A 9,667-nucleotide genomic window follows, 5' to 3' on the forward strand; every position below is an offset into this window, starting at 1 on the left:
GTTACATGAAATTTAAACATGATGCAGCGTAATTATATATGAATATATTCGTATTACAATCTGAGGCTACATAATTTAATTATCTTTGTCTTGACTGACTACGACAAGAGTTTTGTGTTTCACACGGAAGTATTTTGGAGTGCGGACCTCGTGTTCTGTAGGACGTGCACATGATAACAGTTTGACGCGCTTCTTGCAGATTAGTAAGTTTTTGTATGTTTACAGTATGTTATTTCAAATGTTTACGGTATATATGTTTCTTATACATATTTTCCGCCACCGTTTTTCTTCAGTAGTTTTTTTAATTTTACAGATACACGTGCAGTATATTTGAGTGTTAAGGGTCATGCATAGGACAATATGATGTTACAGTTATTTTTTCTGGTGACGCTTTATATTTACATTTATTAATGAATCCGTAGCAAGCTTTATAATACATCAGTAGTTCATGCACATTCTTATATGAATGTATATAAATAGCATTTTCGACTATTTGATCTACTAATATTTATATAATGTATTAAGTGGCGCTATTAATGTTAACGTAGTTAAGTCATTTATGCCACACTGTTACGCACTACATTTTCATGTCCCCAACATAAACAACTTAATATATTGTCTTTTGCAATTTAATATATTTAAATACTTTTTTAAACCATAATATAACAGAAAAGGTAAAAGGCAAATCATTTTATTACTTTGATTTTGAGAAGGTGCATCATTTTGTTGTGGGGAGCTAAACATGTATTGCAATGGAATAAAGTGGTGAGTGAGAGATGTCCAAATAAATGTTCCTAAGAAAGCGTAATTTAAAATATTTGATACATTTTAACATGCTTTTTCTAAATAGTGATTATCGATCAAGTAAGTCTTCATCCTGAAATATAATTAACAATTAAGTTATTCTTATTGTATTTTATGTTTACAGTATGTTTACTTTTAAAAGTTCAAAAGATAGATCATAACACAAATGACCCATATTTATGACACGTTCTGATCAAGTCGCATTTTTAAACTGCATATTGTAATTGTGCAAATTTTCTGCGATCATTGCAGGTCTGATGTCCTGAATTACCAGCAGATGTGGAGGAGCAGGCTTTTCAGGGGGGTCGGCTGTCTCTTGCAGAAGGCAGGCTGTATTCCAAGTAAACCCTCTCATCTTCCTCCCTGGAGATATCTATCATTTTACCAGCCCTGCCTCAATCCAGTCCTACAGCGTTCTTTTAGGGCACCAATTTGGTATTGTTTTGAAAACCGAATAAGACCTGCTGTTGCTTTATATTTCTGCAGAACATTAAGAAAAGATGCAAAGTCTGTCATCGATTTTCCTGCCCAGCCCCTCACCGTGACTGATATAAAGCAGTATCTTCGTTCCAAAGATATCCCTTTTTACGATGGCTACAGCTGCTTACATGCTCCTAGTATTTTTATGGAACCAGCAACTGAAGGGTCTGGAAAAGAGAATTACTCACTGTTCATTGATAAAACCACCGGACAGTTTCTGTGTAAGGAGACTTTAGTGGAGGGGAGCTGGGAGGACCTCCAGGATTGCATTGAGGTGATGCTGAATGAGAATCAGACCTCCATCAGTCCTAACGTGCTGCTGGGGTTTCCTGAGAGCATGGAGGAGCAGGAAGAAAGAGAGATGGAGATGAAGGAGGTGCAAAGAATATGGAGCAGCTCTGTGCCGTTTTCCGACCTCCTGGATGAGGAAGTGCAGCTCATTAAAACCATGTTTCAGATTGGTAAACTCACCAACGCCACACTGAAGAAATTTGGGGTCAGGTTCTTCAAGCCCACCAAGAGTTTGGTGTTCCCTTGGTTTAGTGGACATGATTCGGGCCTTCGTGGTGTTAAGCTGCTTTCTGCTGCCGTGAAAGGTGACGGACAGGTTGTCTACACTGAAGCTACGGTTCCAAAAATCTCCAGCTACCACAACCTCTTCGGCCTGCCTTTGATAGGACGGAAGGACAGTGAGGTTGTGCTCACGGGACGTGAGGTAGACAGCATGGCAGTGAATCAGGCTACCGGTCTTCCGTCTTTGGCCTTGCCACGAGGTGTAAGCTGTCTGCCTCCATTCCTCCTGCCTTATCTGGAGCAATTCAAGAAAGTCACACTGTGGCTGGGGGGAGATATGCGCTCCTGGGAAGCCTCAAAAATATTCTCCAGGAAACTTGGACTGAAGCGCTGTTCTCTTATCCGACCAGGGGACTTTCAGCCATGCCCCAGTGAGGCACTGGCCCAGGGCAGGAACTTGGCTCGGATTGTCAAGGCTTCAATCCCTGCTGCCCACAAGTCCATTGTGTCCTTCAAGCAGCTCAGGGAGGATGTGTATGGGGAACTGGCTAATGTGGAGCAGGTGGCTGGAATACAGTGGTCTCGATTCCCTGAGCTTAATCGGATCCTTAAAGGTCATCGCAAGGGGGAGCTGACAGTTTTTACAGGTATAGCCAACACAGCTATATAGAGCAGAACTTTGCCTTATGCAAAAGTTTTCTGTACTTTACTGTACTATATATATATATATATATATATATATATATATATATATATATATATATATATATATATATATATATATAAATACACACACACCATATAGCGGTTTTTATTAATTTAATTCTTTAATATATAAAACAAATAAATCTTAAATAATAATAAAAATGTAATTAAAATAGTAATAATAACATTATTATTATATAATGTGCATAAATATTAAATAGAATAGAATAGAATATTTGTATTTCTTCTCATGCATGTGTTTGTAAATACAGGTCCAACAGGCAGTGGAAAGACCACCTTCATCAGTGAGTTTGCCTTAGATTTATGCATGCAGGGTGTCAACACATTATGGGGCAGCTTTGAAATCAGCAATGTGCGTCTCGCCAAAATTATGCTGACCCAGTTTGCCAAGCAAAGGCTGGAGGAGAACCTGGATCAATATGACATGTGGGCTGACAAGTTTGAGGACCTGCCCCTCTACTTCATGACCTTCCATGGACAGCAGAACATCAAGTAAATCATTGCCATTCCTTTTATAAAATCTAATAAATTGCTTGATTGTAATAGATACTGTATTGCAAGTATGGCTTTGAATGTTGCAAAGGAGAGGACCAGGTTTTTCTCATGATCTTTAAATATGAACGGCACTTTTGCACCCTGCACAGGACGGTTTTGGATACCATGCAGCATGCCGTTTACCTGTATGACATCAGTCATGTGATCATTGACAACCTGCAGTTTATGATGGGTCAAGAGAACCTGTCTTTGGACAAGTAAGGCAACAATTTTAATATGCTATTTATTTTACAGAGTTTCTATGGTCCTGAAAAAATATTGGATCTTTTCAAAACTGTGATTTCCAGGATTGGAAAGTATAAAATTATAAAATCTAGATTAGACATTGAAATTCTGTAGTCAATAATAATTTCTAGTTCTCGGTAATAGTGAGCATAGTAGTTCTTAGTTATTATTGTTTGTGAGATATAGTCAGATAACTGGATGTTTTACAAATTTAAAATTATTATTGATATTTTTCCCCCCACAGGTTTGCTGTACAAGACCACATCATTGGAGCCTTCAGGAAGTTTGCCACAAACAGCTGTTGTCATGTGACTTTAATTATCCACCCTCGGAAAGAAGAGGATGATAAAGAACTGCAGACAGCATCCATCTTTGGCACAGCCAAGGTTGGTAGATACAGGCTGTGTGCACGTTTATTCCTCAGCTGTTAACTTGAGATACAAATTATATTCTATCTATAAGAAAATGTTATGTATCTATCTATAAAAAGTCTATAATGCATAATTTCCCTTTATCAGGCCAGTCAGGAGGCAGATAATGTGCTCATCCTTCAGGAGAAGAAGTTGGTGACGTGTCCAGGCCGAAGGTCCCTTCAGGTGGCCAAGAACCGCTTTGACGGGGATGTTGGGATCTTTCCTTTAGAATTTAATAAAGCCTCGCTTACCTTCTCTGCGCCTGTGAAGGGAAAGCAGAAGCTTCGGAAGGTGAAAGTGGACAAGAATAACGGCACGGAGGAAATAGAGGAGACAGAACTCAAAGAAAAAAGTGAGAAAGCTCCCAAACCTGCCAAAGCCAAGACCTCAAAGACAATTAAGGGGGCAGCAGCGTTAAAACATACCACAGATGGAGAAGGAAATGATCAGTAGCTCAGGGAATTCATTCTTTGTATGATTAATACATGAAAATGTAATGTTATGGTGTTTACTGCATTTTTGCTACTGAGTAAATGCCACTGAATGAATGTTCATATTAAGTATTTTTAGATCTTGTAGAGAGTTGTATGCAAAGTTTTGTAGATCCACTTATGTTTTATATGCACTTAAGTCCAACATATTTTTGTTTTCAAAAGTTTTCCTGTAGGAGTTATAAACCAGTATTTGATGATTTAAAGACGGTTTAAATACTGGACCTTAAAGCTGCATTTGTAGAGATCCTGCCATACATTTCATCAATGTAACTACATTTTATGGATAATGTCCAAAAATTAAATGTGATTTGTTTCTGTTTGTTTGTCATTGTTACTGTAGGAGAAAAGTGTCAAATAAGCTATTTAAAGGAGGCTGTGTAAAGTGTTAATAAATTATTTTGAAGGATTTGTATCTTCTGCTTATCTAAATTATCTCTGTGTATTTTGATTTCTGACAGTTGAGTCAATGTTATGTTTTTTAGCTATTCAATCTGTCTGCCTTAATATACTTTATATACTAAAGTCGAATAGCAATTACATTTAAACCCTGGTCACACACAGCACGGAAATAAAGATCCAATAGAGCCAAATAATTTAGTCTTGCACTTACAATTTACACTGGCTTTGTATTTCCCACAGGAATCTTAGATGCAATTTAGCCACCCAAAATGGTTAAATAGTTTGAAAAGTATGTGTGTACAGTACATTTTTTTTGTATTAATTATTAAAATGTATTTTATTTATAAATATAAGTGACTAATATGAGGTCTAATACAATAAAAATAATTTATTCATAAACAACATCACCCTCTGTGAATGTCTTAAAACAGAGCTTTCATAATGCAATGCTTTGAATTTTTATAACCTAAAATCTTTGTGTGTGTGTGTGTCTATGCACTTGTTATAATTCGATCTATAAAAACAAGTTTGTAATGACATTTCATTGATATTTGCTGTTTGTTCCAGACTCGAGCAGGACCTTGACACGCTGCAGCGAAACGTGTCATGTGACTTCTTGCACCAATCAGGACTCTTGTATATGTAGGAAGTGTCTGAGCCTGAATTACTAGTTTCTGTTCCTCTACATAAACTCCATGGATTAAAACTATTTTATTCCATTTTCTTTATTGAGCGCTATTAATTATTCGCTCGGGGATTTAAGCTGCATGTCTGCAGCTACTGGGAATCTGTCGAACACTTAGAATTACTTTTTTGTGAAGTATCTCTACTGCGATACAATGGCCAACATTTGTCCAATTACAAATGTTGCAGATTTAGTTTCTGAAGCTCGTCGTGTGTACCGGGAAACGTTTCACGGGGACGATGCAAATGTTGCAGTTTGTGCCCCAGGACGTGTGAATTTAATCGGAGAACACACAGATTATAATGAAGGATTTGTCCTCCCAATGGTAATGGCACTTTTTGTTAACAGTTCTCGAATCAGTAGTAGTTACTGACTAATACTATTAGTTACTAAATACTAACTATTTTTACGACTTATCAACACCCGCACACATTTGAAAAAGCTGGTTTAAAAAAATAGCATCTTGTTGAAACATATAACATGAAGCTTTTTTTGTCAAGATATTGAGTTAAGTAGATTGATTTAATTATTCTATAGTGTAAAGCAAAATTATATTTAATTTATTATACTTTTAAAAATGTTTTGAAGTTATTACGTCGTGACATAAAATAGCCTACGCTCCATTATTCTTATTTTGATCCAGTAATTTGAATCAGACTGTCCGAAAGAACCGATACCTGTAAATGAATCATCCTTACCTGCACTAATGCAAAGTGACCCAGTGTTACGTCAATTTTATGACGTTTCTATGTCCATATGCAAAATACTGTACCCTGCAAAGAGGATATCTGAACAATGGAAACGATGGATTGTCCTTTTACATCCTTGATGATATTTTGTATTGTAGAGATAGTAGATGTGGCCAACAATAATGCAAATGTGGCCAACACACTCCCATCTCTCCTTATAAATAGGGATTAATGATAGGAACAAACAAGTGTTCTTTTCAAATCAAAACACACTGCATTAATGCACTGACAATCTGTTTTATTGTTTGTTTGAATGATCGCAGGCCTTGCCGATGGTAACAGTTATAGTGGGCAGCAAAACTTCTGGCCAGAAGTGCTGTGTTGTAACTCTGACCGAAGCTGCTGATGAGCCCAGGATGGTGGACTTTGATCTCCCAAATGAACTGACCCCACTTTTAAGAGGGCAGCCAAACTGGGCCAATTATGTAAAGGGAGTTGTACAGCACTATAGAGGTAATCTTTTGCTATTATTTTTGCCTATATGGCAAAAAAGGGAAGTAATGAGGAAGTTTACATTTAGTCTGCCTCTAGCACGAAATGGGACCCTAGGGGCCCATGCTGAGAACTGGTCTCTGGGCTAACTTTTTAATGCATTTTCCAAATACCATACTTGCAACACTTACAGAATAGTTGCTGAGCACTGTCACTGTTGTCTTACTCTAAAAGTAAATATAGCTTGAATATATACTTCAAATGGATTATATTTTAATCTCATGCATTTATCAGCTTTCACAAATGGCTATGTGTTTGCACAGCACGTCCCATCCCTGGCTTCAGAGCTGTAATAGCCAGCAGTGTGCCACTAGGAGGAGGACTCTCCAGCTCCGCTTCACTGGAAGTGGCTGTGTACACCTTCTTGCAGCAGTTGTGTCCAGGTAAGAACTTTGTCTGTCTGTCATGCTTAACAATTACAGAAGTAAAAATCCCTTCATTTGTTCCATACAGCATTTGCTTGACTGATAACATGTGAAACGTTCAGGACAGAACTACCATTAGCTTTGAGGTTGTTATTTGATGGGTTATGCTTCTAATTTAACAAGCTTTACAACTTCCAAACAATTGTGTTGAATTTCCAGTAAAGAACTGCTCTGCCCTTATTGCTATAAGTTGCTGTCACCATGGAAAGAACAGCATATAACTGCATAAAAAAAACCCATTGTTTACTTATTTAATAATATTTTATAAGCATATGTTGTATAATTTAGATTTTTTTTTATGTTTAAAATGATTTTGGTAGTATTGGTTAGATTTTTTTATTTTCTTAAAATAAAGCAATGTAAAATAAATTATTTATTATTATTAAAAAACATTATATACAGTACTGTTCAAATATTTGAGGTTAAGATTTTTTTAAAGAAATTAATAATTTTATTGAGGAAGGATACATTGAAACAGTCGAAAGTGACAGTACAGAGTCTTAATGTTGCAAGATGTTTATTTCAAATAAGTTTTGTTGTTTTGAATTTTATATTATCAAAGAATCCACAAAAATATGATGCAGCAAAGGTGTTTTTCAGCACTGATAAAAATAAGAAATCATTATATTAGAATAATTTCTCAAGGATCATGTGACAATGAAAACTGGAGTAATGATGGCTAAAATTTCAGCTTTGCCATCACAGAAATACATTTTAAAGCATATTAAAATAGAAAACCGTTATTTAAAATGTTGCAACTTTCTGTACATTTGTAATTTCACAATATTACTGTTTCACAAAATTTTTATCAAATAAATGCACTCGTGTTGACCAAATAAATAATGTTTTCTGGCCCTCCACAGATGATGGGGATCAGGTAGCGAAGGCAGTGGCCTGTCAGCAGGCTGAACACACTCATGCTGCTGTGCCCTGTGGCATCATGGACCAGTTTGTGTCCGTTTTGGGTAAAGAGGGCCACGCTTTGCTCATTGACTGCAGGTAAGTAGATTTTGCACTCTTCTGTCAGATTAGAAATAATCAGTTTTACCAATTTCTATATGCAAATATAATATCAAAACAGCTTTTAATACAATTAAAATGTAATCTTTTCAGGTCTTTGGAGGCCACTGCCGTCCCTTTGGCTGACCCTGGACTTGTAATCCTGATCACAAATTCCAACGTTAGACATTCTCTCACAGGAAGCGAGTATCCCACCAGACGAAAGCAATGTGAGGAGGCAGCGGCCGCTTTGAACAAGAAAAGTCTAAGAGAGGCTACTTTACAAGATTTAGAGGGTAGGAAGAAAATAAACATTTGAACAGACACCGTAATGCATGTCTTTAATCAAGGTAATTTCATAATAAAATCTGAATTTAGCTGCCAAGGATCGATTGGAGGGTGTGACGTACCGTCGGGCACGTCATGTGATCGAGGAGATTGAGCGCACAGCGCAAGCTGCCGAGGCACTGAAGAGAGGGGATTACAAAGAGTTTGGGAGGCTGATGGTGGAGAGCCACAACTCTCTTAGGTAAACATCTATAATCGAAGCAAGATTATCATATTGGAAGACTTACAGAAGTCAACTCCTTTTAAACATCCCAGGATTAGAGGTGCTTTTCGGTGACTGATATGTTATTTGCTTAACTCATTTATTGATTAGGTGGAGTTAACTGTCAGTTACATGGCTTTTAATCATGCATTCAAGGACTGGGGTTAATATTGTTTGTCTTAGGGATAATTACGAGGTCAGCTGTCCAGAATTGGATGAGCTGGTGGTGGCAGCACTGGAGGTGGATGGAGTGTTCGGGAGTCGGATGACAGGGGGAGGGTTCGGTGGATGCACGGTTACTCTGCTTCAGGCTCATGCCACGGAGAGAGCAGTCAAACACATTCAGGTTTTTACAAGTTTAAGATGCTCTGTGTATAAGTTTTTGACAATTCCATCCAAAGAAATGTCTGAATTGAGTATTCTGGGTGTTTTAGAATTATGATTATTTTTTCAGATTTTGGAGATCAGTACCTGCTCTTGTCTTTTCTTCATATTGTCTATGAATTTAAGCTAATGAGTATTAAACAGGAATTCAAGGTAAGACCAAGATAATAATACTTTTCTGTTTCCCTACAGGAGAAATATCATGGATCTCCAACTTTCTTCACAACTACCCCATCAGCAGGAGCTCATGCTCTCAGTCTGTGGTTTTAAACCAGTGCTAAACCAGGGATTTTTCTTTCAAATAACTCTGAAATTTACAGTGATCTACATTTTTATAACTAATCAGTATACACTAATCAGAATCTCTCTCTCTCCCTCTCTCTCTCTCTCTCTCTCTCTCTCTCTCTCTCTCTCATATATATATATACATTTTCAATCAAGAGGATTTATGTTGGCTAATAAAGGAGTTGTTTGCTTTTATTGACTTAATAGTGATAATGGTGTTTATATACAATAAGCATAAGTATAGCATACACATAGCAAGGACATAAATGTGTGTTTAATAAAAAAATTTAAATATAGAGAGTGTTTTATGATTAAATACAGTGTACAGTAAGCATATGTATTGTTTAAATTTAGCAAGTACATATGAATGTGTGTGTGTGTACCTAACATATATAATGACATTTCCAAAATAAAAATATTGAAATTTAATTTGTTTTGCATTGCAAAGATGAAGAACTAAACATGAATCACTTTTAGTTATTTTAAGCA

At 36.7% G+C, this 9,667-nt stretch overlaps 2 protein-coding genes across 3 annotated transcripts; both read left to right on the plus strand.

The window, feature by feature from the left end:
• Positions 1 to 129: 129 nt before the first annotated feature.
• On the plus strand, positions 130 to 4,614 carry LOC113111633 (twinkle protein, mitochondrial-like). The gene is made up of 6 exons (XM_026276576.1): positions 130 to 203; positions 1,057 to 2,444; positions 2,775 to 3,015; positions 3,168 to 3,275; positions 3,548 to 3,689; positions 3,822 to 4,614. Exons 2-6 carry the CDS (start codon positions 1,082 to 1,084, stop codon positions 4,167 to 4,169), a joined length of 2,202 nt encoding a protein of 733 aa, XP_026132361.1. The 5' UTR covers positions 130 to 203; positions 1,057 to 1,081; the 3' UTR covers positions 4,170 to 4,614.
• A 621-nt stretch (positions 4,615 to 5,235) lies between these two features.
• Positions 5,236 to 9,590, plus strand: LOC113111634 (galactokinase-like). Of its 2 annotated transcripts, XM_026276578.1 has the most exons (9): positions 5,236 to 5,619; positions 6,307 to 6,496; positions 6,799 to 6,918; positions 7,824 to 7,959; positions 8,074 to 8,255; positions 8,338 to 8,488; positions 8,693 to 8,855; positions 9,086 to 9,188; positions 9,222 to 9,590. In XM_026276578.1, exons 1-8 carry the CDS (start codon positions 5,449 to 5,451, stop codon positions 9,161 to 9,163), a joined length of 1,191 nt encoding a protein of 396 aa, XP_026132363.1. In that variant the 5' UTR covers positions 5,236 to 5,448; the 3' UTR covers positions 9,164 to 9,188; positions 9,222 to 9,590. The 2 variants fall into 2 exon arrangements, with proteins under 2 accessions (XP_026132363.1, XP_026132362.1); XM_026276577.1 differs by having other exon boundaries at positions 9,086 to 9,590.
• The last annotated feature ends 77 nt before the right edge of the window (positions 9,591 to 9,667 follow it).

This window comes from Carassius auratus, chromosome 12, assembly GCF_003368295.1.
Source record: "Carassius auratus strain Wakin chromosome 12, ASM336829v1, whole genome shotgun sequence".
NCBI lineage: Eukaryota > Metazoa > Chordata > Actinopteri > Cypriniformes > Cyprinidae > Carassius > Carassius auratus.

Coding starts and splice junctions, on each gene's coding strand:
- LOC113111633 (XM_026276576.1), top strand. CDS start 1,082: ATGTGGAGGAGCAGGCTTTTCAGGGGGGTCGGCTGTCTCTTGCAGAAG. Junction 2,445..2,774: donor GGAGCTGACAGTTTTTACAG/GTATAGCCAACA, acceptor TTGTAAATACAG/GTCCAACAGGCAGTGGAAAG. Junction 3,276..3,547: donor GAGAACCTGTCTTTGGACAA/GTAAGGCAACAA, acceptor TTCCCCCCACAG/GTTTGCTGTACAAGACCACA.
- LOC113111634 (XM_026276577.1), top strand. CDS start 5,449: ATGGCCAACATTTGTCCAATTACAAATGTTGCAGATTTAGTTTCTGAA. Junction 5,620..6,306: donor AAGGATTTGTCCTCCCAATG/GTAATGGCACTT, acceptor GAATGATCGCAG/GCCTTGCCGATGGTAACAGT. Junction 7,960..8,073: donor GCTTTGCTCATTGACTGCAG/GTAAGTAGATTT, acceptor TAATCTTTTCAG/GTCTTTGGAGGCCACTGCCG.